The sequence below is a fragment of the Salmo salar genome, chromosome 02, assembly GCF_965601325.2.
Source record: "Salmo salar chromosome 02, fSalSal1, whole genome shotgun sequence".
In the NCBI taxonomy this organism is placed as follows: domain Eukaryota; kingdom Metazoa; phylum Chordata; class Actinopteri; order Salmoniformes; family Salmonidae; genus Salmo; species Salmo salar.
In genome coordinates, this window is record NC_138292.1 from 30,131,252 (window position 1) to 30,158,989 (window position 27,738).

The 27,738-nt window shown below is 43.4% G+C and overlaps 1 protein-coding gene and 1 pseudogene across 2 annotated transcripts; both read right to left on the minus strand.

Annotated features, from left to right (window-relative positions):
• Positions 1-1,488: 1,488 nt before the first annotated feature.
• LOC106579028 (beta-Ala-His dipeptidase-like) lies at positions 1,489-7,637 on the minus strand (annotated as a pseudogene). Its single transcript, XR_014382659.1, has 9 exons — positions 7,628-7,637; positions 5,334-5,392; positions 4,589-4,732; positions 4,302-4,464; positions 3,863-3,951; positions 3,181-3,402; positions 3,027-3,085; positions 2,652-2,796; positions 1,489-1,686 (listed from the first exon to the last, which is right to left on the minus strand). The product of XR_014382659.1 is annotated as a beta-Ala-His dipeptidase-like (transcript).
• A 1,901-nt stretch (positions 7,638-9,538) lies between these two features.
• Positions 9,539-21,755, minus strand: LOC106579285 (cytosolic non-specific dipeptidase). Its single transcript, XM_014159069.3, has 13 exons — positions 21,617-21,755; positions 13,965-14,110; positions 13,654-13,784; positions 13,408-13,551; positions 13,033-13,195; positions 12,438-12,526; positions 12,075-12,272; positions 11,899-11,983; positions 11,544-11,704; positions 11,247-11,411; positions 10,821-10,962; positions 10,154-10,301; positions 9,539-9,976 (listed from the first exon to the last, which is right to left on the minus strand). The coding sequence occupies exons 3-13, from the start codon at positions 13,780-13,782 to the stop codon at positions 9,904-9,906; spliced, it is 1,497 nt and encodes a 498-aa protein (XP_014014544.1). The 5' UTR covers positions 13,783-13,784; positions 13,965-14,110; positions 21,617-21,755; the 3' UTR covers positions 9,539-9,903.
• Between the last annotated feature and the right edge of the window lie 5,983 nt (positions 21,756-27,738).

The window sequence follows — 27,738 nt, forward strand, 5'->3', positions numbered from 1 at the left end:
CATAGATAATAGACAGAGAGTAGCAGCAGTGTAAAATAGGGTAGGGGGGCTTGTGGGTAGAAGCTGTTAAGGAGCCTTTTGGACCAAGACTTGGCGCTCCGGTACCACTTGACATGCGGTAGCAGAGAGAACAGTCTATGACTAGGGTGGCTGGAGTCTTTGAAAATGTTTAAGGCCTTCCTCTGACACCGCCTGATATAGCGGTCCTGGATGGCAGGACGCTTGGCCCCAGTGATGTACTGGGCCATACGCACTACCCTCTGTAGTTTCAGTGATGCAACCAGTTCCCATACCAGGTAGTGATGCAACCAGTCAGAATGCTCTCAATGGTGCAGCTATATAACCTTTTGAGGATCTGAGGACCCATGCCAAAATGAGAATGGGGCGTGCTCGGTCCTTCTTTCCCTGTAGTCCACAATCATCTCCTTTGTCTTGAGGAAGAGGTTGTTGTCCTGGCACCACACGGCCAGGTCTCTGACCTCCTCCCTATAGGCTGTCTCATCGTTGTCGATGAGAGCATTGGGCCAGTAACCGCAAGGTTGCTTGTTTGAATCCCCAAGATGCTAAGGTAAAAATCTGTTGTTCTGCCCCTGAGCAAGGCTGTTAATCCACGGTTCCCTGGGTGCCGAAGACATGGATGTTGATTAAGGCAGCCTCCTTTCCTTTCCAATGGTGTTTGTTCTTCACGGGTTGCCCTTTTAATGTGGCAACAGGTCACAAATCTTGCTGCTGTGATGGCACACTGTGGTATTTCACCCAATAGATATGGGAGTTTATCAAAATTGGGTTTGTTTTCAAATTATTTTGGGTCTGTGTAATCTGAGGGAAATATGTGTCTCTAATATGGTCATACATTTGGCAGGAGGTTAGGAAGTGCAGCTCAGTTTCCACCTCATTTTGTGGGCAGTGTGCACATAGCTTATCTTCTCTTGAGAGCCTGGTCTGCCTATGGAGGCCATTCTTAATAGCAAGGCCATGCTCAATAGCAAGGCCATGCTCACTGAGTCTGTACATAGTCAAAGGTTTCCTTAAGTTTGGGTCAGTCACAGTGGCCAGGTATTCTGCCTCTGTGTACTCTCTGTTTAGGTCTCTCTCTCTCTCTCTCTCTCTCTCTCTCTCTCTCTCTCTCTCTCTCTCTCTCTCTCTCTCTCTCTCTCTTAGTCTCTCACTCTGTTTTCTCCTCTAGCAGACTGACACAGTGACCTGTCAGCATAATCAATAAAAACACAACTGTTGCATCCTCCAAATCTCATCTAATGTCTGCATAGATAGAGCAAGCCAACTTTTCTACACTGTACACTTACTCAGAGACCAATACATTTACATTTTGGTAATTTAGCAGATGCTCTTATCCAGAGCAACTTATAATCACTTACTACTCACTCACTGGTTACAGGGGTTACAGGGGTTACGGGGTGTCCGTGCTTGTATTTTGATTCTTAAAGGATTTGTTATGGGTATTCTCCTGTCCCAACCATGGTACCCCTGTCATTCAAACCATGGCAGGTAGATACTCTGTACCTTCCTCTCCACATCTGGAGGGTCCATGTTGGGGACCTGTCAGATGGAGAACTTCCCTGTGACCTGTTTGGGGATCACAGTTTTGGTGCCTGGTTCTGAGAAGGCCCCCTGGATCCCATGGATGGACAAGGATGGGTTACGCCATCGAGCCATGAGGACTTCCTCCTGTATATATATTAAGACACTTTGTTTGTATTTAAAAAATATATATATTTCACCTTTATTTAACTAGGCAAGTCAGTTAACAACAAATTCTTATTTTCAATGACAGCCTAGGAACAGTGGGTTAACTGCTTTGTTCAGGGGCAGAACGACCGATTTTTACCTTGTCAGCTCGGAAATTCGATCTTGCAACCTTTCGGTTACTAGTCCAACGCTCTAACCACTAGGCCAAAAAAAGTAATCACACTCTGTCAAACATCGACTTCTACAGTACCCACTGACAAAACACGTCTTCCTCCTCACGCCCAGATTAGTTTAGTATAGCCAACTCCAATGGTTGTTATGCCATTATGATAGAATAATTTGTATGTTTAAGATAATGACTAAAGTATTCCATCCTGAAACCATATAATTGTATGAAATAAGTTAGAGTCATAATCCAATAATGTGTGTGACTAGGCCATTGTGTTACTATTTCGCAATATGAGCTGGGTATAGTTGAGACATTCAAGGACAACTGAACCGTCGACTTGTGATAACGTTGAAACTAATAACTGGAAAGAGGCCTCCCCACCCTATGGAGGAGAAAAACTGTTAGAAATGGCTAGGCTTGCAGAAGATGAAGAAACATGTTGCAGAAGGGTGATAAACAATGTATGTGAACTTTGGATAAATACAGCCCGCCTAAAGAGAGGTGGAGTTTCTACTGATGTGAGTTCATTTGTGTGTGTGTGTGCTATAAAAAGATTGTGTTCTCATTTTGAAGTCAGAGCGCTCTCTGAATAAAGTATTGATCTATTGCAGAATCTGAGACTTTGTCTAATTCTTTATTAACCGGAGATTTACGACCTCTGGGGAAATAGACAAAGCTTGAGTGATAGTTGAGTTCAACCATTGAGATAGCAAAATTCTCGCGACACATTATCAATGTTTGGCATGACAATGACCATAATTGGTCAGACAAGTACCTCAGTGTCCTGTAGGAAGTGTTTGACCCCAGCCATACTCTTCATCTCCTCCAGGTCAAAGCTGATGTTGTCATCGAGCTTCCTCTCATCCTCAGTGAGTGGCGCGACATCATCAGTGACCCCAGACTGTGATCCAACAGACTTCCTGTTTGGGAGGAATAAGAAATAATGAAAACATTTTGGGATGAAACATGTTTTAACTAGAACTGAGTTTGGGTAAGCACCTTAGTTCACATACACCTTTATCTTAAATTTTTGCTTGGTGCAGGGACTTCTGACCTGAACTATAACGGAATGAAATTATATATTTTTTCTATCAGACAAGAGAGTTGCGCCTATATTTTCTTGACGATTGGATAGAGCTGTCAGTCAAACGCCTCTGTATCTCACCCAGTAAGGCTATCAGAATGGAAGTCCAGTTTCGGGCCATCAACCTGAAACACGTAACAGAGGAAGATACTGAACAAATGGTACCCTGGTAGAGTGTGTCATATTTTTATTTGACCAATCAAATGAGCTATAGCATCACCTCCACAAAGAAATAGCTGCTCCCTCTGGTTCCATAGGTCAGGGCTGGGGTTCTGGTCGCCCACACGTTGTCAGAGATCACTATGAAGTCCACATCTGCAAAGAAGCTGTCGTTTCTCTTCCTGGTCAACTCCAACAGACCGTATGAGCCCACCTCCTCCAGACCCTCAATGATGAGCTTTATACGCCTTCCCTGTGGCTCAGTTGGTAGAGCATGGTGTTTGCAACGCCAGCATGGTGTGCGCAACGCCAGGGTTGTGGGTTCGATTCCCACGGGGGGGCAGTACAAAAAACAAAACAAATTAAAAAATGCATGAAATGTATGTATTCACTACTGTAAGTCGCTCTGGATAAGAGCGTCTGCTAAATTACTAAAATGTAAATGTAATATTCACTGGTATCTCCTGAAATCAATAGATCCAGGCAATCCTACCAGTCAGTGACATGCTGTCTTATTCACATACTGTTTGACCACTACAATCCCACAAATTGTTTTATATTCAGACTCACAGATTACCCCAAACATTGAGGTTATGATATATGCATTACAGAATCCCTTTAATAACCATTGCTATGTAAAGCAACACTGCATGGGTTAGATCATTTCTGAAAACTAACTAGAGACTGCAAGCAGAACATTAAGATTCAGATTTCATCTGTGCTGTTTCAGGGCAAATCCTAACCTTCTCTGTGGCCTGGTAGGACTCCACAGCATGAAGCCAGGCCAGGACTGGCCCTTTGTTGTCCGTGGCCCCTCGCCCATACAGGTTACCTAGGGAACCAAAACCATGAGCCACCTTCATTCTCATATTGTCACATTTGTAATACCAGGGTACATTAGCTAGCTGAAGCTGGCCTATGAATAGCAGGCAGGCAACCTGGTTGTGATTATATCATCTAAGGTTTATTAAAAGATCCCGTATGGGAGCAGCAAAACAGTGAGTGGACATTCCTCTTTTCTCTAAGTAATCAAACTTTGATTTGTTTAAAATATCCCATTTTGGCCCAGCAAAACAGTGAGTGGACATTACGTTCTCTCAAAATGTACTTTTTTCAGCTCCTGTTATTATTTTGGACATACATCAAACCTCTCCATTCATGGCATGTAACATGCAGCAATACCTTTGATTTCTGTTAGATTGAAGGGGTCTGTGGTCCAGCCGTCCATCATCTTGGCTGGCTGGACATCCACATGGCCGTAGATACAGAGACTAGCTTTCTTTGGGTCCCTCTCAAACTCAGCCAGTATCACCGGTGGAAGCGGCACAGTCTCCCCACTGGGCAGCTTATGTGATAGACCAGAAAAGTACATTCTTTTAAAATGTATTTTAAGACAAATTATTACACCGAATTGTGTCACATTATGTGGAGAATAATAGGCATGACTGATGGTGTGTATTGTAGCCTACCTGATTAGTGCCTACATCTGCAAACTCCACTGTGCCTCCCATCTCTTGGATCCTCACTGCTGTCATGTTCAGGATCCTTTCAACTTCTCCCCATTTTGTGTGATCTCCTGAGTTACTCTGAACAGCAACCCACTCCTTCAGCCTCTGAGTCAGGCACCAACCAGGAAAGGGTCAGACTATTGCATAGATTGTATAATAATAACTAGACACAGCCATAGACTGTCTAGGTCAGGGATATGTGCAGAGAACATTGCAACAGCCCCACTGACCCACATTCAGAATCATTTTGATGACTTTATCAGAGACCACAGTATTTATCATGAAAGTGTTAAACCCCTTCCCATTTCTTCCCCCTCTCTCTCTCTCTCTCTCTCTCTCTCTCTCTCTCTCTCTCCCATTCTCTGTCTGTCTGTCTGTCTGTCTGTCTGTCTGTCTGTCTGTCTGTCTGTCTGTCTGTCTGTCTGTCTGTCTGTCTGTCTGTCTGTCTGTCTGTCTGTCTGTCTGTCTGTCTGTCTGTCTGTCTGTCTGTCTGTCTGTCTGTCTGTCTGTCTGTCTGTCTGTCTGTCTGTCTGTCTATCTGTCTGTCTCTCATTCTCTCTCTCTCATTATTTTGCTTCGGTTTCTCTCTATTCACCGCGCTACAGCACAAGAACATGTATATTTCTATCATTGTACAGTTCAGTAACAGAGAGTAGGTATGAGTCCCAACTCCAAGTAGAATGCCATAATAGTGCTCGTTCCTCACCTGAACAAACTGATTTTGGTGGTCATCTACAGTGGGGGGAAAAAGTATTTGATCCCCTGCTGATTTTGTTCGTTTGCCCACTTACAAAGAAATGATCAGTCTATAATTTTAATGGTAGGTTTATTTGAACAGTGAGAGACAGAATAACAACAAAAATATCCAGAAAACGCATGTCAAAAATGTTATAAAATGATTTGCATTTTAATGAGGGAAATAAGTATTTGACCCCTCTGCAAAACATGACTTAGTACTTAGTGGCAAAACCCTTGTTGGCAATCACAGAGGTCAGACGTTTCTTGTAGTTGGCCACCAGGTTTGCACACATCTCAGGAGGGATTTTGTCCCACTCCTCTTTGCAGATCTTCTCCAAGTCATTATGGTTTTGAGGCTGACGTTTGGCAACTCGAACCTTCAGCTCCCTCCACAGATTTTCTATGGGATTAAAACCTGTTAGGGCTAGGGGGCAGTATTGACACGGCTGGATAAAAAACATACCCGATTTAATCTGGTTACCACTCCTACCCAGTAACTAGAATATGCATATACTTATTACATATGGATAGAAAACACCCTAAAGTTTCTAAAACGGTTTGAATGGTGTCTGTGAGTATAACAGAACTCAAATGGCAGGTCAAAACCTGAGAGATTCCTTTACAGGAAGTGGCCTGTCTGACCATTTCTTGAACTTCTTTTCCATCTCTATCTTTTACTAAGGATCTCTGCTCTAACGTGACACTTCCTACGTCGTCCATAGGCGCTCAGAGCCCGGGAAAAAACAGAATGTCGTCATCCCAGCCCCAGGCTGAAACACATTATCGCCTTTCTCAAGTGGCCGATCAAGGGACACTGGGCTTAGGCGCGTGACCCGACCGCCCCCGCCTTTGTGATTTTTTCCTCTGTTTGCCGAAAAGGAGATTCCCTGTCGGAATATTATCGCTTTTCTACGAGAAAAATGGCGTAAAAATTGATTTTAAACAGCGGTTGACATGCTTCGAAGTACGGTAATGGAATATTTAGAATTTTTTTGTCACGAATTGCGCCGTGCGCGCGACCCTTCTTTACCATTTCGGATAGTGTCTGGAACGCACGAACAAAACGCCGCTATTCGGATATAACGATGGATTATTTTGGACCAAACCAACATTTGTTATTGAAGTAGCAGTCCTGGGAGTGCATTCTGACGAAGACAACAAAAGGTAATCAAACTTTTATAATAGTAAATATGATTATGGTGAGTGCTAAACTTGCCGGGTGTCTAAATAGCTAGCCCGTGATGCCTGGGCTATGTACTTAGAATATTGCAAAATGTGCTTTCACCAAAAAGCAATTTTAAAATCGGACATATCGAGTGCATAGAGGAGGTCTGTATCTATAATTCTTAAAATAATTGTTATGCTTTTTGTGAACGTTTATCGTGAGTAATTTAGTAAAATGTTAGCGAATTCCCCGGAAGTTTGCGGGGGGTATGCTAGTTCTGAACGTCACATGCTAATGTAAAAAGCTGGTTTTTGATATAAATATGAACTTGATTGAACAAAACATGCATGTATTGTATAACATAATGTCCTAGGGTTGTCATCTGATGAAGATCATCAAAGGTGAGTGCTGCATTTAGCTGTCTTCTGGGTTTTGGTGACATTATATGCTGGCTTGAAAAATGGGTGTCTGATTATTTCTGGCTTGGTACTCTGCTGACATAATCTAATGTTTTGCTTTCGTTGTAAAGCCTTTTTGAAATCGGACAGTGTGGTTAGATTAACGAGAGTCTTATCTTTAAATAGCTGTAAAATAGTCATATGTTTGAGAAATTGAAGTAATAGGATTTTTAAGGTTTTGAAAATCGCGCCACAGGCTTCAAGTGGCTGTTACGTAGGTGGGACGAATTCGTCCCGCCTAGCCCATAGAGGTTAAGGTCTGGACGCTGGCTAGGCCACTCCAGGACCTTAATATGCTTCTTCTTGAACCACTCCTTTGTTGCCTTGGCCGTGTGTTTTGGGTCATTGTCATGCTGGAATACCCATCCACGACCCATTTTCAATGCCCTGGCTGAGGGAAGGAGGTTCTCACACAAGATTTGACGGTACATGGCCCCGTCCATCGTCCCTTTGACGCGGTGAAGTTGTCCTGTCCCCTTAGCAGATAAACACACCCAAAGCATAATGTTTCCACCTCCATGTTTGACGGTGGGGATGGTGTTCTTGGTGTCATAGGCAGCATTCCTCCTCCTCCAAACACGGCGAGTTGAGTTGATGCCAAAGAGCTCCATTTTGGTCTCATCTAACCACAACACTTACTCTGAGTCATTTAGATGTTCATTGACAAACTTCAGATGGGCATGTATATGTATTCTTGAGCAGGGGGACCTTGCGGGCACTGCAGGATTTCAGCCCTTCACGGCGTAACGTGTTGCCAATTGTTTTCTTGGTGACTATGGTCCCAGCTGCCTTGAGATCATTGACAAGATCCTCCCGTGTAGTTCTGGGCTGATTCCTCACCGTTCTCATGATCATTGCAACTCCACGAGGTGAGATCTTGCATGGAGCCCCAGGCCGAGGGATATTGACAGTTCTTTTGTGTTTCTTCCATCTGCGAATAATCGCACCAAATGTTGTCACCTTCTCACCAAGCTGCTTGGCGATGGTCTTGTAGCCCATTCCAGCCTTGTGTAGGTCTACAATCTTGTCCCTGACATCCTTGAAGAGCTCTTTGGTCTTGGCCATGGTGGAGAGTTTGTAATCTGATTGATTGATTGCTTCTGTGGACAGATGTCTTTTTTACAGGTAACAAGCTACGGTTAGGAGCACTCCCTTTAAGAGTGTGCTCCTAATCTCAGCTCGTTACCTGTATAAAAGACACCTGGGAGCCAGAAATCTTTCCGATTGAGAGGGGGTCAAATACTTATTTCCCTCATTAAAATGCAAATCAATTTATAACATTTTTGACATGCGTTTTTCTGGATTTTTCGTTGTTATTCTGTCTCTCACTGTTCAAATAAACCTACCATTAAAATTATAGACTGATCATTTCTTTGTCAGTGGGCAAACGTACAAAATCAGCAGGGGATCAAATACTTTTTCCCCCCACTGTATGTATTGAAACAGTGGTTCCAACATGCCTGCAGCTCCAGGAGAAGAGGAAGAGGAGGAAGAAGAGGAAGCCGAAGTGTGGAGTAACAGGAACGCAACAACAATGAACTTCGTCTGTGAGGGAGAGTAAGACGCCACAGGAAGCCAGTGATGATAATAACCAAGTAATAACTTATGCCATACCGTACATTCTAGCAATATTTGCCTCAATCTAGTTCTACTGGCTTCTACTTGTCTCTAGCTGCTGAATTATATACTTGTAGAGGTATGGGTGGTTTGGTGAGTTTAGATTTCTATGTTCCTCCTGAGAGTGTGGGGGCATAGAAATAGAATTCCAAAACAACACACAGCAGTGACTTGAATGGAATTGTCTGCTCTAGTAATCTAATGTCTATGGTTGTAGGTAGTCTCTGGTATCTGATTGACTTGATAGGACTCTGCCATGGCTCGAGGATCAAAGATCAGGGTCAGTGTGACCCAACACACGACTTAGCACTGTCTCAACTGGGATTACTGTTTAACTTTCTATCAGAACTAATACAGAGGATGAAGGATGATAACAGAAGTTACAGTTGGTGATGCCATAATACTGCCTTAACAATATCTAGGCTACAGTACACTACACCAGCAATCTTAGCTGCTCATGCAAACCCTGTTATGCATGCATACACATGACCCCACTCAGGTCGTCATACAATCATATTGATGTTCAATATCACACACACTTTTCTGTTAAGTTACATGTCATTTCACCCTTCTTCTTCATCATACCTTCTATGAACATGCAGCCACTTCTGTTTTTCCATGACAAAGTCTTTGTAGTGCACTTAATTAAGGAATTCCATGAAAAAAATGTATACCTGTTTTGCTAAAATAGTAAAGACTCACCATAATACTGCCAAACATAAGGAGAGAACTGCATTTTTTGTTGCTCTTCATTTTTGTGGCTGCTCTTATGTCTAGGAGTCGGGGATGGTATTTTGAAACACTTCTTTATGTCTTGGAGTCGGGGATTGTATTGTGAAACACTTGTTCTTTATATCTTGGAGTGGTGGATATTGGTTAACACTTGACAATGTTCTTTCTAAAGAATCCCAGACAGAAAAGATTAAGAAAACATATAGTGCATCAAACCAGTTTTATTTGCTGTATCAAGTAGATATTTGTATGTGAATGAGAGAGAAATTGAGAGAGAGAGCCATTGAGAGAGAGAAAGGAGGAACGTGAGGGAGGAAGAAAGATTCAGAAAGAGAGAGAGAGAGAGAGAGCAAGAGAGAGAGAGAGAGGGAGAGTGTTGAGGCTATATCAGATGCCAAGAACTCACAGGGTTTCTGGAATGTTTTGCTTAGAGGGAAAGAATCAAGAAAAGTTACAAGTTGATGTCAGGAAAAAGGCTAAACAAAGCCTGACTCCACTGATGGGATCACATACAAGCTAAACAATATAGAACTGTCTTATAACGGTGGTGGTGAAAAGAGGTGCTCTCAGTCCTTCTTGAGATGGGCCACTTCATGGAGGTACGCGATGAACAACTTGGTCCCCTCTATGTAGTTGTACCTGGGAAAGGAATGGGTGAGAGAAAACAATATGTCCTCAACCAGTCCTATAAACAGAAATAAGACACTGTTGATACGTCTATATGTATGTGTTCGTGTGTGCATGCGTAAAAATCTATAAATGTTCATCGTCATTTTGTTTTTAATACATACTGTATTAGGACACTGAAGGGCTAACCTGCTCATCTTCTCATTCTGGGAGTGGAGGCCGTCGTCGAAGCCTCCGATGGGCATCATGATGATGCTCTTACCGGTCACGTCCTCAAAGGTCTTGGCGATGGGGATGGTTCCCCCTTCACGGATCAGGTCTGGCTCCACGTTAAACACTAGAGGAAAACAATGACAAGTCTGACTGCGTCATAATGCATTATACCTGCAGTAGAGGAAAACCAACTGTAACCAGTGGGATTAGAAGCCAGGTCTCCTGCTCAGTAAGTCAATGTCTTAACCGTTAGACCAAGAGTTCATCTGCAAGGTCCAAGGGTGTCATTTGGGAATACAAGCATCAGACAGGGCTGCCTCTTCGCGAGATTGTCATTCCAAATCCTTTCTGCTACACAAACATTACAAGACTGCTGCACTGTCATGCCTTAACCACTGATAGGTCTACAGTAGAACCACAGCACACTGGCTTCTTTTAGCGATAAGGATATGTATCTATGTCTGGTAACTTTAAAGACTACAGATAGGCCTGTCACTGTGAAGCTACTGTTGTGCAATAAATGTCCACAGTCAGCTAATATACAGTAATCATTACCCCTATGACCACTGTTCATACACACACACACAGAGGCAGCATAAGAAACGTCCTTTGGTTTGTCCAGAGCAGAGTTGACTAACTGTACCTCTCTTCACGGCTGCTTTCCCTGCCTCGTACAGGGGGTGCTTGGTGTCTGCTAACCAGGGCTTAGCCCCGATGATCATGGTCACCTTCAGCTTGTTGGGGCTCTTTCTCTTGGCAAACACAGAGTTCAGGTAGTCTGTGACCTACAACAGAACAAATATGTAACAGGCATACATGCAGTCTTCACATCTATTTCATTAACTGAAACCAAACTGAAATAGTGAATAACTGAATAGTAAATGAACTGAATGAGCAGAATGAGGTATATTATAATAGTGTAACCTGGATGAATGTTCCCTTTTCTTTGATGTATTGTATAAAGAGAGTCTGAAGGTTAGAACAATTCCAGAAATGTGTGTGTAACTGTATGTAATTGTGTTGTCATGCAACTGTACAATGCACTGGGTGAGAGGCGTGTACCACCTACCTGTTTCTTGACCACTGCTGGGTCCATGTTGGGGACCTGTCGGATGGAGAACTTGGCAATGACCTTAGCAGGGATGACCGTCTTAGAGCCAGGGCCAGAGAAGCCCCCCTCGATGCCATGGATGGTAACGGTAGGGTAACGCCAACGATGGGCCAGCAGATCTACCTGATAAATCAAATTTATTTGTCAAATTTATCTTATTTGTCACATGCACCGAGTACAACAAGTGCAGACTTTACCGTGAAATGCTTACTTACGAGCCCTTTCCCAACAAAAATCCACTCCCCTGTGAATCACCTTGTTACTGTACATGAGTTGGCTGACGCCGATCTTGGACTTAAAGCTCTCAATATCAAACTCAATGTCCTGGTACATCTTCCACTCTTCGTCTGATAGTGAGGCGACGGCCTCTCTGATGCCTGGAATGAGGATCTTTCCACTGGGGCTGATCAGTGTGTCTGGGTGTGGGAGAGATAGGTCAACACACAAGCAGTCCTTATGGACACACATTTGTAGGGATATCTAATACTTTATTATTTCTGCCAATAGAGAGCTCATACAGACACACGGACGATAGCTTTGCATGCAAACATGATACAGCAGGTGTTAAGATAGTATTACATTCTGTCACTCAAAGAGGTTTAAAACTCACCCAATATGCCGATCAGATCTGTCATAGGCTCTATAACAGTGCCTCCATACACCCCTGAGTGTAGGTCCTGTTTTGGGCCCTCTACCTACCAAACATACAAAGTCACCATGGCTATTCATTAATGATCTTGAAAAAGTAACGTCCCACAGATTGGAAATGCCCCCAGCCCATCCTACCTCAGCAAAGAAGTAGCAGTTCCCCCTGGTCCCGTAGGTGAGGGCGGGGCGTCGGCTCAGCCAACCACAGTCTGAGATGATGATGTAATCGACGTCGGAGAAGAACGTGTCTCTCTGCGCCACGATCATGGCGTCCAGGCCATTGGACCCGGTCTCCTCCATCCCCTCGATGATGAACTTCACATTGACTGGCAGGTCCTGCATGGGGAGAGGAGGAAAGGAGGAGGAGGGAAAAAATATATATATTATAACAAAGGAAAGCTCACTAATAATGGTCAGTTAGACTGCAACTTAACTTCACCACATCTTGTCTCTACATCTCCTATGAGTTCACTCTGATATCTCTTCTTATTGGACACTCACAATGCTGAGGGCCTGATAGACCTCCACTGTATGGATCCAGGCTAAGACAGGGGCCTTGTTGTCAGACGCCCCTCTGCCGTAGAGGTTTCCTTAGGGGTAGAATCAAAGTAATTCTTTTCTAATAAATGTCCATTATGTTCAGCTCACATTGACATTTAACATGCATGTTTCAATTGCATCAGTTACATTTCATTGGTTCAAAATATGTTTGGTAAAAATCATCCCACACCCAAGTACTTACTTCATTCCTTCACATTAGCTACAATATCTCATGGCTGTTAGTTGTAGATAGATGTTTCTATGCGTTGGGTCTAGAATGGATTACTGTAAAGCACTGTAAAAAATCCTTATAATACATTTGATTGCAGTGATTGTGAATGCCTGGAATCCATAGTTTACAGTTGGAACCCGTAACCTACCCTTGAAACATAGCCTACTGTTGCAACTCATAGCCTACTGTTGGAACCCATAGTCTACCCTTGAAACATAGCCTACCGCTGGAACCCATAGTCTACCATTGGAAGCCATACCCAGCCGTTGGAACCCATAGTCTACCGTTGGATACCATAGACTACTGTTGGAAGCCATAGCCTACCGTTGATGTCTGTCAGGTTGTAGGGTTCAGTGGTCCAGCCGTCCTCTAGCTTAGCAGGCTGGACATCCACATGTCCGTACACACAGACTGTCTGCTTACTGGGGTCATTGCCAAACTGGGCTGTCACCACCTTGGGTAAGGCCACTGTCTTGCCATCAGGCAGCTAAGCATGATGATAAAAGACACGGTAGCTGCAGAAAATGACCTGAATACAGTTTGCAAGGCAGGGAGCATTTCTGTTAACACCCAACTTTTAGTATTTATTTCTGCAAACCAGTCTGATCTGCTACCAAAGGACTTTAAAGACTAAGCTAAAAGCAAACAAAAAGATCCTGTAACATAATCATTAAGTTGACCACATTTCAGAAAACTGACCTCTTGTACGCCGATGTCCACTAGTTCCACCTTCCCTCCCATGGCTTGTAGTTTCTCAGCCGTCATATCCATCATGCGATGGCAGTCTGGCCTCCTCAAGATATCACTGGAGTCACTCTCTACAGCAACCCAGTCCCTCAGAGTCTAACACACACACACAAATGCACACACACTATTTATTTATAATGAATATTGTATTATCAGATAATAAAACAGACAACATCATTATTCTGTTTAGAAACTTGCCTGTACATATTCCTCCTGATGGCTGTCAACATACTGGCTCAGCTCATCATACTCAAATAAGTGATGAGGATGAGGAGAGACACTTGATATAAAAACAAGGAGCATGGAAGGCAGTTGCCAGATCGTCATCTCTAAAAAGAATAGAAGGATTTATTCACTGAAAATTAAGCAATGATGAAAGCAATTTAAGAAGTGACATTAATAAACAAATTATTACATTCTTAAAAAGCTAATTGTTATATCTCATTATGTCTCACTACTCTTCTGTTCTTCAACTTTTAAACTATAATGACAAATAAAATAAGTCTTACCGTAGCCTTGTAAGTTTGGTACTTCTTTAATGTTGCCCTTGCCTTCAGAACCCACTGGACTGGAGTCTCCGGGGACAGACAGGGTTTTTATACCTCCGGTAATTGGCTCACCTCCTGCTGGGAAGGGTCGCGAGGTCAAGTCTTTCCTGGAGAGAAGCCAAGCAAGCTGACAAATTACATTTTCTCGCTGACAGGCACAATTGTGGCACAATTGATCCAACTCCAAGAAAGAATGCATGCTGTGTCCCCTCGACATGAACAACATTAAGTAATGAACAAAATACAGTGAAGGACTTAATAGTCCGGTAATTTGTGGGGCCTTGTCTAAGTAGGCTTTAAAAAACAGATGGCCTAACAGGGGCGTTGTAGAAGAATTACACTTGTTCACCTGCAACACTGGAAGCATAACTTCTGGCAGGGGTTAATAAACAACTGGGTCTTTAACTGGCCACATTATACAAAATAGAAACATTATAGAGTAAAACATGTAGGTCTACATTCTGCCTAGCTTCTGATCTAGGCCTTATTATATTCCAGAGTAATGGATTCTATTTCCCACACATCTAAAAGCCTTTTCTTTCTAAAGCCTGAGCCTTGGCTGGTGCCTATGATGAGGACGCTCTTGGCGGTGGAGTGAGGATCAGAATGGAGTCTACAAATAAAAATAACAAACAGGACGCAAACAAAAACTGAAATGGCCTAATTCAAATCATAATACAATAGGCTTACTCTGGGGCCTCATTTATCAACCATGCGCACATTTGTTACTTAAATTCTGCATACGTGGAGATGCTAGGATGTACCAGAGGCTACACATGTTGTCATTGATAAACAGAGCACAGTGGAGGCTCCTCAAAGGAGGATGGGGAGGACAATCCTCCTCAGTGAATTTCATAAAAATAGTGAAACATTAACAAATTTATCCTTTTTAGATGAAACTCTAAAAACTATAAAACTATATACAGTGCATTCGGAAAGTATTCAGACCCCTTCCACTTTTCCACATTTTGTTACTTTACAGCCTTATTCTAAATTGGATTAAATAAAAAAATGTCTCTCATCAATCTACGCACAATACCCCATAATGACAATGCGAAAACAGGTTTTTAGAAATTTCAGCTAAATTATTAAAAATAAAAAACAGAAATACCTTATTTATATAAATATTCTGTTTCCTTTGCTATGAGACTCGAAATTGAGCCCAGGTTCATCCTGTTTCCATTGATCATCCTTGACATCTTTCAACAACTTGATTGGAGTCCACCTGTGGTAAATTCAATTAACTGGACATGATTTGGAAAGGCACACACCTGTTTATATAAGGTCCCACAGTTGACAGTGCATGTCAGAGCCAAAACCAAGCCATGATGTCAAAGGAATTGTCTGTAGAGCACTGAGACAGGATTGTGTCGAGGCACACATCTGGGGAAGGGTACTAAAACATGTCTGCAGCATTGAAGGTCCCCAAGAACACAGTGACTGTCACGCCCTGACCTTAGAGAGCCGTTTTATTTCTCTATTTGGTTAGGTCAGGGTGTGATGTGGGGTGGGCATTCTATGTTGTTTATTTCTTTGTCTTTGGCCGAGTATGGTTCCTAATCAGAGGCAGCTGTCTATCGTTGTCTCTGATTGGGAATCATACTTAGGCAGCCCTTTTCCCACCTGTGATTGTGTGATCTTGTTTTTGTATAGCTGTTTTGAAGCCTGCAGAACTTTACGTTCGTTTTTGTATTTTGTTGTTTTGACGGTGTTAATTTTAATAAAGAGAAAATGTTCGCCTGCCACGCTGCATCTTGGTCTCATCCTTCAGACGAACGTGACAGAAGATCCCACCACAAAAAGACCAAGCAGCGTGCGCCTACAGGGAAGACGAGTTGGACATGGGAGGACATCCTGGACGGCAAAGGATCCTGGACGTGGGAGGAGATCCAGGCCGGAAGGGATCGCCTCCCATGGGAACAAGTGGAAGCAGTGAGGGAGGACAGCGACGAGATCGTGAGTCACTGCAACGACGGAAGCCCGAGAGGCAGCTCCAAAATATTTTTTAGGGGGGCACACGGGGAGATTGGCGGAGTCAGGGTTGAGACCTGAGTCAACTCCCTGTGCTTACCGTGGGGAGCGTGTGACCAGTCAGGAACCGTGTTATGCGGTGATGCGCACTGTATCTCCGGTGCGCATTCACAGGCCGGTGTGCTCGTTGCCTGCGCCCCGCATGTGCCGGGCTAAAGTGAGCATTCAGCCAGGATGGGTTGTGCCGGCTCAGCGCTCCTGGTCTCCAGTACGCCTCCTCAGTCCAGGATATCCTGTGCCAGCTCTATGCACTGTGTTGCCAGTGCGCCTGCACAGCCCAGTTCGTCCTGTGCCAGCGCCCCGCACTTGTCGGGCTAAAGTGAGCATCCAACCAGGACGGGTTGTGCCAGCCCTACGATCCAGACCTCCAGTGCGCCTCCACGGCCCAGTATATCCTGCGCCTGCTCTACGCACTGTGTTGCCAGTGCGCCTTCATAGCCCAGTTCATCCTGTGCCAGAGCCTCGCACTTGCCAGGCTAAAGTGAGCATCCAGCCGGGACGGGTTATGCCAGCCCTACGCTCCAGACCTCCAGTGCGCCTCCACGACCCAGTATATCCTGTGCAAGCCCCACGCACCCGGTCTCCAGTGCGTCTCCCCAGTCCGGTGAGACCTGTTCCGGCTCCACGTACGAAGCCTCCAGTGATGATCCATGGTCCGAAGCCTCCAGTGATGATCCATGGCACGAAACCTCCAGCGATAATCCATGGCCCGGAGCCTCCAGTGATAATCCATGGCACGAAGCCTCAAGTGATGATCCATGGCCCGGAGCCTGTAGTGATGATCCACGGCACAAAGCCTCCAGTGATAATCCATGGCCCGGAGCCTCCAGTGATAATCCATGGCACAAAGCCTCCAGTGATGATCCATGGCACGAAGCCTCCAGTGATGATCCATGGCGCAGAGCCTGTAGTGATGATCCATGGCACAGAGCTTCCGGCGACAGTTTCCAGTCCAGATCTTCCGGCGACGTTTCACAGTCCGGAACCTCCTGAGACGGCCTACAGTCCGGAACCTCCTGAGACGGCCCGCAGTCCGGAACCTCCTGAGACGGTCCCCAGTCCGGAGTCTTCAGCGACGGTCCCCAGTCCAGAGTCTCCAACGACGGTCCCCGGTCCAGAGTCTCCAGCGACGGTCCCAGTCCAGAGACTCCAGCGACGGTCTCCAGTCCAGAGTCTCCAGCGACGGTCCCCAGTCCAGAGTCTCCAGCGACGGTCCCCAGTCCAGAGTCTCCAGCGAAAGTTGGCAGTCCAGAGTCTCCAGCGACGGTCCAGAGTCTCCAGCGATGGTCCGCAGTCCAGAGTCTCCAGCGACGGTCCCCAGTCCAGAGTCCCCAGCGACGGTCCCCAGTCCAGAGTCTCCAGCGACGGTCCCCAGTCCAGAGTCTCCAGCGACGGTCCCCAGTCCAGAGTCTCCAGCGACGGTCCCCAGTCCAGAGTGTCCAGCGACGGTCCCCAGTCCAGAGTCTCCAGCGACGGTCCAGAGTCTCCAGCGACGGTCCCCAGTCCAGAGTCCCCAGCGACGGTCCCCAGTCCAGAGTCTCCAGCGATGGTCCCCAGTCCAGAGCCTCCAGTGAAAGTTGGCAGTCCAGAGCCTCCAGCGGGGGTTCCCAGTTCGGAGCTTCCGGCGATGATACACGGTCCGGTTCCTCTGGCGACGATCCACAGTCCGGTTACAGAAAAGCGGAGGGATCAGCGGGCAGAGCGATCATCACTACAGGCTCTGCGGAGCCGCCACCAAGGGTAGATGCCCACCCGGACCCTCCCCTATAGGTTCAGGTTTGCAGCCGGGAGTCCGCACCTTTGGGGGGGGGGGACTGTCATGCCTTGACCTTAGAGAGTCATTTTATTTCTCTATTTGGTTAGGTCAGGGTGTGATGTGGGGTGGGCATTCTATGTTGTTTATTTCTTTGTCTTTGGCCGAGTATGGTTCCTAATCAGAGGCAGCTGTCTATCGTTGTCTCTGATTGGGAATCATACTTAGGCAGCCCTTCTCCCACCTGTGATTGTGGGATCTTGTTTTTGTATAGCTGTTTTAAAGCCTGCAGAACTTTATGTTCATTTTTGTATTTCGTTGTTTTGACAGTGTTCATTTTAATAAAGAGAAAATGTTCGCCTGCCACGCTGCACCTTGATCTCATCCTTCAGACGAACGTGACAGTGACCTCCATAATTCTTAAATGGAAGAAGTTTGGAACCACATAGACTCTTCCTAGAGTTGGCCGCCCGGCCACACTGAGCAATCAGGGTGCAAGGGCCTTGGTCACTCTGACAGAGCTCCAGAGTTCCTCTGTGGAGATGGGAGAACCATCCAGAAGGACAACCATCTCTGCAGCACTCCACCAATCAGGCCTCCATGGTAGAGTGGCCAGACGGAAGCCACTCCTCAGTAAAAGGCACATGACAGCCCATTTGCAATTTGTCAAAAGGCACCTAAAGACTCTCAGACCATGAAAAACAAGATTATTTGGTCTTATGAAACCAAGTCTGAACTGTTTGGCCTGAATGCTAAGCGTCACGTCTGGAGGAAACCTGGCACCATCCCTATGTTGAAGCATGGTGGTGGCAGCATCATGCTGTGGGGATGTTTTTCAGCGGCCGGGACTGGGAGACTAGTCAGGATCGAGGGAAAGATTAACGGGGCAAAGTACAGAGAGATACTTGATGAAAACCTGCTCCAGAGTGCTCAGGACCTCATACTGGGGCGAAGGTTCACCATCCAACAGAACAACGACCCTAAGCACATGGCCAAGACAATGCAGGAGTGGACGTATAGACGTATAGATTAGCCAAATTGTTTTACTTGAGCATGACCCCAAAACGAAGGACTTATTAGCCAGCCCTACTCTGTTGTTTATGATTTTGAAAAATAAATGCTGCGCTCATGGAATGGCATGCTTTGCCAAAGCTTTCATCAAGGCAAAGGGTGGCTACTTTGAAGAATCTAAAATCTAAAATATTTTTTGATTTGTTTAACAGTTTTTTGTTGCTACATAATTCTTTGTGTTATTTCATAGATTTGATTCTTCACTATTATTCTACAACGTAGAAAATAGTACAAATAAAGAAAAACCCTTGAATGAGTAGGTGTCGCCATCACACTGCACACTTCCCTATCCCATCTGGACAAAAATAATACCTATGTAAGAATGCTGTTCATTGACTACAGCTCAGCATTCAACACCATAGTACCCTCCAAGCTCATCATCAAGCTGGAGGCCCTGGGTCTCAACCCCTGCCTGTGCAACTGGGTCCAGGACTTTCTGACGGGCCGCCCCCAGTTGTTGAAGTTAGGAAACAACATCTCCACTTTGCTGACCCTCAAAACAAACCCACAAGGGTTTGTGTTCAAACAAAGGAGATGATTGTGGACTTCAGGAAACAGCAGAGGGCGCACTCCCCTATCCACATCGAAGGTACAGCAGTGGAAAAGGTGGAAAGTTAATTGGAGTACACGTCACAGACTAACTGATATGGTCCACCCACACAGACAGTGTGGTGAAGAAGGCGCAATAGTGCCCCATCAAATCAAATCAAATGTATTTATATAGCCCTTCTTACATCAGCTGATATCTCAAAGTGCTGTACAGAAACCCAGCCTAAAACTCCAAACAGCAAGCAATGCAGGTGTAGAAGCCCCTCAGGAGGCTGAAGAAATGTGTCTTGTCACCCAAAACCCTGACAAACTTTTACAGATGCACAATTGAGAGCATCCTGTTGGGCTGAATCACAGCCTGGTATGACAACTGCACCGTCCTCAACCGCAAGGCTCTCCAGAGGGTGATGCGGTGTGCACAATGCATCACCGGGGGCAAATTACCTGCCCTCCATGACACCTACAGCACCCGATGTCACAGGAAGGCCAAAAAGATCATCAAGGACATAAACCACCCGAGCTACTGCCTGTTCACACCGCTACCATCCAGAAGGCGAGGTCAGTACAGGTGCATCAAAGCTGGGACCGAGAGATTGAAAAACAGCTTCTATCTCAAGGCCATCAGACTGTTAAATAGCCATCACTAACTCAGAGAGGCTGCTGCCTACATTGAGACCAAATCACTGGCCACTTTAATGAATGGATTACTAGTCACTATAAACAATACCACTTGAAATAATGCCACTTCAATAATGTTCACATATCTTCCATTATTCATATCATATGTATATACTGTATTTTAAACCATCTAAACCATCTATGCCTCTCGGCCATCGCTCATCTATATACTTATATGTACAGTACATATTCTCATCCACCCCTTTAGATTTGTGTGCATAAGGTAGTTGTTGGGGAATTGTTAGATTACTTGTTAGATATTACTCCACTGTCGGAACTAGAAGCACAAGCATTTTGCTACACTCGCATTAACATCTGCTAACCATGTGTATGTGACCAATAACATTTGATTTCATTTTATTTGATGTGAGATGTGTCCAAACTTTTGACTGGTACAGTATATATGATGTATACGTCCAAAAATAGATAGCAACTACCTTTAAGTCTATCAAAAGTGTGCAAGTTTGAGCATGTGTCCATTAGGCCTATGGATTTATTTTTTTATCAGCATGAATTAGATTGAACAATAAAAGCCCCACTTTTATTCCATAGGCTGGGATCCGCACTATGCAGCTGTTGCAAGAGCACATTTTTCACTGGCTGTCCACTGGTTTCGAAAACAATGATGTATAGGCAGCTTAAACATCTTGAATTCAAACATTATTGGGTTCAAATACACATTTAGATTTGTGAACAGCCATCTGCAACAACCGCAATCCGTAAGGCACAAATAGCTAAATGAGAGAGCAGCAGTGTGATTCACATCAATGCGCTATGTAGATATCATGAATAATTGATATCCGTATGTTGTAGACTACACCACTACTGTCATCCTTACCTCCAAGCGTTTATTCAAATTGGATAATCTTTGGATGCCGACAGCAGTTGCACCATTGGAAGACATAGCTTGGACTGTTGCCTACAAAAGCCTACTCCTGCTCTTTTCCCGAGATCCATCAAACACATTTGGCGTGTCATCATAGTGGTCTCAGGTGGAACAAACTTAAATTTGCACCTTTTTTCAATGCTGATTCTATCTAGTTTTTCAAAAGTATCGGTAATCTGATTACAATATTTCTGCTGGTAACGTAACGGATTACAGTTACCGTTTTTTCTAATACCTTACTCCCCAACCCTGAACGTAACAAAATGTGGAAAAAGACAAAGAATCTGAATACTTTCCGAATGCACTGTACATGTCACCAAATAATTGATGAAAAAACACTGTTTTGCAGTGAAAGTCTGCAGTAGCCTCAGCAGCACTCTGTAGGGTAGCACCATGGTGTAGACCAGTATTACTCACTATTTTTTGTAAGGGGACCACTTTGGGGTGAGACAATCATTCAGAGGGCCACACATATCTTTAATTTGTTCTACTTTTTCTTCCAATATTATCAATTATCAATTGAGAGCAAATTCAGAGCAATATGCAAATACATGCAATTGATTTGATGTAAAGCACATCACAAATATATACATACACACATAAAATAGGCTACATCACATGTATAAGACCAATATTCAGGGTTACCTCAGTAGCTGGATGAGCGAAAATGTCCCTTCTGCTCCTTGACTGAATTCATTCTAAATGTATATTCTGTTGTTGCTATCCTTGTGAGGCAATCCAAGTGTGCATTGATCAGTCTGTTTCGCTGTTTTTGTTTCACAATGCTCATTGTTGAAAATGTTGCTCCACATGAAAAAGTGCTGACAACAAATGATGTCACCTTTTGCACACACTGCTTCAGAAGTGGATACTCTATGTCTGACACAAGGCTCCAGAAATGGGTAACATCAGATCTTAGTAATTTTCCTGCAGCTCCACTATCTTACTCTCTATTCCAGCACGGTCAGGACAGAGGGCTGTGATGACTGGGGTCAGAAATGACACTGGCACATGAAAGGGATGATGATGGTGAATCAGTGATGTGGTGACTGCTCTTAGTTTTGGGAAATAAACAAACTGTCTGTCAGGTATGAACAGTGTGGTGATTTTATTTGAAATGCTGTGACCACACGCAGCATTTTGCCTGTAGTTATAGCTTTCCCTTGTCCTGCAGCCGAAGGACAGCTAGTTTCCGTCCTCCCCTGGGTACATTGACTTCAATATAAAACCTAGGACGCTCATGGTTCTCACCCCATTCTATAGACATACACAGTAATTATGACAACTTCCGGAGGACGTGCTCCAACCTATCAGAGCTTTTGTCGCATGAACTGACATGTTGTCCACCCAATCAAAGGATCAGAGAATGAATATTATACTGAAATCATAAGATACAGCTAGCTAGCACTGCAATGCATAAACTGTGGTGAGTAGTTGACTCAAAGAAAGAGAAAGACAATAGATAAACAGTTTTGAACAAATTTATTTATTTAAAAATGAAGGAGAAGCAAGAGAGAAAGAGAGAGAGAGATAGCTATATTTCGTTGTATTTTTCTCTCACGTTCACTTAGCTAGTGAATGCAGCTAGCTAGTTTAGCCTACTCAAACACCTGGCTCAAACAGAAAGGGAAGCTATGTTAGCTAACTGGCTATCCAACACTGGAACTCTTCCAAGTCAAGGTAAGATTTTGGTTGTGTTAACGTATTGCCATTGGGGCCTGCCATTGTAACTGCTAAACTTCTTGCAGCCTACACTGTACTGCATGATTGTAGCGGGTTTACCAACACATTAGTTCTAGTAGCTACGATTATGTCGGTAGGCTGTGTGTAGCGGATAGCGGTTATGATATGTAGGTTTGGCTTGGAAAATAATTTTTGGCCTGGTCACAGACAGCTGATGTGTTGTACAATGAAGTCCACAAGCAAAGGGAAAAGGTGAGAGGAGCACAGCACCTAGTCGCGAGAAGTAATTCTACAACTAGTAAAATGATCATGCTGTTTGTATGTGATCAGGGGTGTATTCATTCCACCGATTCTGTTGAAAAATATTTCTTAAACTGAAGCAAATGGAACAAAACAGGGCTGAACATACCTGAATTTGCCCAATAGAAATTCTTGTTTGTAACTTACATTACTCATATCACATGTATATACTGTATTTTCCACCATCTATTGCATCTTGCCTATGCCGCTCAATCATTACTCATCCATATATTTATATGTACATATTCTTATTCCATCCCTTTACTTACATTTGTGTGTATTAGGTAGTTGTTGTGGAATTGTTAGATTACTTGTTAGATATTGCTGCACTGTCGGAACTAGAAGCACAAGCATTTCGCTACACTCGCAATAACATCTGCTAACCATGTGTATGTGACCAATAAAATGTGATTTGATTTGATTTGACTACACCCTTGATTAGCTAGATGCAGACAAGAGTATGCAAGGCGGTATTGAATGTGTCACTGTCTGTGAGTACTCAAATTTTTCTCTAGGCTAGGTTGCAGCAACCTCATGATGGGTATTTGGAAAATTTGAGTATCATGTAGTAGCCTAAACCTATCAATGTTACATTGAGCTAGGTATGACAGTCATCTAATATGCTGTAATAGAAATAAGGCCATGCTCATAAGAAATCTATCGTCCTCCCTCATCTTAAATGTTACCCGCACTGTAGAGCCATTTTATAAACTACATTCTTATTTATCATCACTCATCAACATTAGAATTAGAATTCCTAAAACCAGGTCTCAAGCATGGATTACACTTGAGGCCCATGTGATTTCCACAGAGTTGGGTATGGATGCCTTTTCCTGTTACGCTCCTTGCCTATGGAATAGCCTGCAGACTAAACTTAAACTTGAGACTCTTGTCCCCCTTGCCCATTTTAAACATTTATTGGAGGATTTTGGGGGGGTATTGCTTGTAACTGCTTCGGGTAATGCAAGTTCTTGTGCTGTTAGGGGAATAACCTATGTGTAAATGTAACAATCTGCTGCTGTATTTTTTTGTGTTATCTGTGATCGTTTTTTTGTCTTGTGTAGTTTCTTAATCATTGTACCTAAACTGTATGTGTAAACATGTATACGCAGGGCCCAGGTGTAAAAGAGACCTTGGTCTCAGTCTGTGTTCCTTGTTGAAATAACAGTATAATATTTGTGCATCATGGAAAACACCATCCATTCACCTTTTATAATAACAAAAACACCTTAATTTGCTGCATGATTTGGAGATGTTGGAACTGGGCCATGATAGCTCCTAAAAGAAAGTGCAATGGTGTGGGCAGAATGTTGCAGTGACTTCCAAACAAAAAAATGCATGCCACCTAGCAAGTACCAAACACTGGCCATGCATTATGCAAGATTGTTTGTCCTTTGAACAATTTAAAAGTAAATTCTACAGCCCACACATCTATGCAGGGGCGGAAATCCCGGGGGGGACGGGGGGGACACGACCCCCCCATCCTGGGAAAAATATGATTTGTCCCCCCCAATATATCACTGAAACATAACTATGTAATTTAAATAATATTAATAATACGCAATGAAAGCAATTGTGCTGATTATAGACACTTAATAGCTCGTTTTTAAGTTTCAAAAGATTGCGACCCCCCCACCCTTTGCCTCACAATGGTTTGATCCACTGCCAGTTCCTTAGCTTGCGAGGTAACGTAGAGGTCGTATCTACTGTCTGAAAGGCACTCAATGCACGTAACTGATGTGAGGTTAATCCAGTCAATCGCGCACACACACTAGCTGAATATGCAGCGCTAGCGCGCAAATATTAACTATTAAGCTAGCTAGTACCTATTCCATTTATGTGGCGTCATCAAAGATGGAATCTTTGCTATCGTCAATTTATTCCAAGAGCAGCATGCATGTAAGTTAGTGCTTCAAAGTCCCTGTGATAAGGTTAGTGATAAACTGAACAGAACTACACTCTCTTGTACCATTGTTTTAAATATATTTAATGGTCTCGTTGCAAAAGCTAAATTGTCGCAAGGGAACTTTTATTTATATATTTTATTTCACCTTTATTTAACCCGGGTAGCAAAGATTATAGCAAACACCACTGAATTGGTGCTCGCTAGCTTTGCAAATTCAGCTATTGTTAGAAGCCAGCTAATATGAAACAAACGATTAAAATTACAAAAGGTTGCAGCATATGTTGTGTAAATGGTGAACTCATACAGCTGTCAACTCTTGTCACTGCAATCCGTTTCACATTTGCTAGCTACCTTTTAGATCGAAGCCCATATAGAATGATAGAAGATAAGATGATAGAAGCCCATCTCCTACTGTAAATAACCTACATACTGTGTGTGTGTAGCCAGCCAGGTAGAAAAATGGCAGAAAAAATGGCAGAAAAAAGATGGACATCAGAGTATTTTTCAGTACACCAAAACGCAAAGTAAGAACCCTAGTAGCCTAATATCTCAAAGACTAGTTGATAAAATGTTCATAAGAAAGAAATGAAATTCTAATGGAAATGTTTCACAATGATGTCATTAGGCAGAGCAGGCAACAGATGGCACACAGACAGCAGAGTTGGGGACAGATATGCAGGGACAGACTGGCAGAGACAGGGAGTCTCAGGTAAGTTTGTTGAATCTTTGTTTGGCAACATTATGAAAGGTTCTAAATTTTTTGGACTTGTAAAATAGGAACATAATTGGAAAATGCCATGGATACCCCCACTCTCAACTTAAACTGGTGACTGAACTAAGATTTGTTAAAGGCAATGGTATTGCTGTTGTGATTAGTTGTGTAGTTTTGGGTACCGGTAGTTAGGAGTACGGCAAACACCTTATTTCTTTGGTTCCTCAATATATATTTACCATATTAAACGTAGGCTATGTGTTACAGCACTACTTTTGGTGTCCCCCTCAGGAATTGCTCTTGAGAAAATGTAATGTAATTGTCCCCTCCAAAGTTGATATCAGATTTTCGCCCCTGCATCTATGTAAAATAAGAATTGTTCGAAATTGATAAATACCAACCTTTGTGGGAAAACTGGCCCACGCAACATTTAGTCTTTTTTTGTATACATGCACATATGAGAAATGAGGCCAGCCTGGTCTCATGGACTAGATGTGACATAGTAAATGAGTGATATGTTACGTTTGGTATGGTTACATAAGACAGATGGTTACTTAAGGCAAAAATTAAAGTGGGGTGGTTGGTCGGGGTGGATCGGTGAGCGTATAACGCAATTATCTAGCAACCCAAGTTTGAATCTCATTGGGTGGGCGTATAACACGAACATCTAGCAAGCCGAAGGTTGTGAGGTCAAATCTCATTGGGTGGGCATATAACACAAACATCTAGCAACCCAAAGGTTGTGAATTCGAATCTCATTGGGTGGGCGTATAACACAAACATCTAACAACCCAAAGGTTGTGAGTTTGAATCTCTCATCACAGACAACTTGAGTATTTTTGCTAATTAGTACTTACTACTTTTTAGCTACTTTAAAACTGCTTAGCATATTAGCTAACCCTTCCCCTAACCCTAACCCTTTTAGCTAACCCTTCCCCTAGCCCTTTCACCTTACTCCTAAACTTAACCCTAACCTTAACCCTAACCCCTAACCCAGCTAACCTAAGCCACTTAGCCACCAAGCTAGAATTCATAACATATAATACGTTTGGCTAATTCAAGCGCACCTTTGCTAAATGAGACCCCTGGCCTAAATAATGCCTGAAACTACATCAACCTCACGTCTCCCTTCTGTCCTCAGGACAGAAATAAAGGCACTTAAAATGTCCATCTAACGTGGCCTTCACCTGGACCACACCAGTACTGATCAATTAGAAACGTCCCCACCCATCACCCATTGGTGCTTCCGAGATGCAGCTTTTTCTGAAATTCAAACCCCATAGCCCTTACCCAAGCACAACAGAGGAATACACAATTCACCTCTTCAATTCTGACAATATAAACTACTGTCACGTTCGTTGGAATGATCGGACCAAGGCGCAGCGTGAGTAGCGTTCCAATTTATTAATAGTGAAACTCAACAAAAACAATAAACGAACAACGAACCGTGACTACAGCGGTGCTACATACACTTACTCAAAATACAATATCCCATAACCCACAGGTGGAAAACATGCTACTTAAGTATGATCCCCAATTAGAGACAACGATTACCAGCTGCCTCTAATTGGGAATCATACACAATCACCAACACAGAAAAACAAACCTAGAACCACACATAGAAATAATAAACTAGACTAACCCCCCAGTCACGCCCTGACCTACTCTACCATAGAAAATAAAAGCTTTCTATGGTCAGGACGTGACAACTACAGATAAGTTTGCAGACATTTCTTGTTATTGTACTGCTTGAATCTTTTTCATACAGTATATACCTAATAATAAGACTAAATATTTGATATCATTGTAAAATTTATGGATTCCATTATATATATATATATATATATATATATATATATATATATATATATATATATATATATATATATATATATATATATAATTATTTATTTTTTATTTAATTAGGCAAGTCAAATAATACAAGGCAAAACCATAAGTTACAAGGCATCACTGGCATTAAGGCATTCATAATCTAGGCATGATCAGAGAGGGAGAGACAAAGAAATCATGGCTCATACAGTAGCACAAGGAGGGGCCTTTCTTCTTTTGTTCTCTATTTCTCCTCTATTGTTCCTCAAGCAAGGGGGAGGACAATGACATCATGGATTCCCATCTGACCATATCCTTGAACTTCGCAGTTGTGTC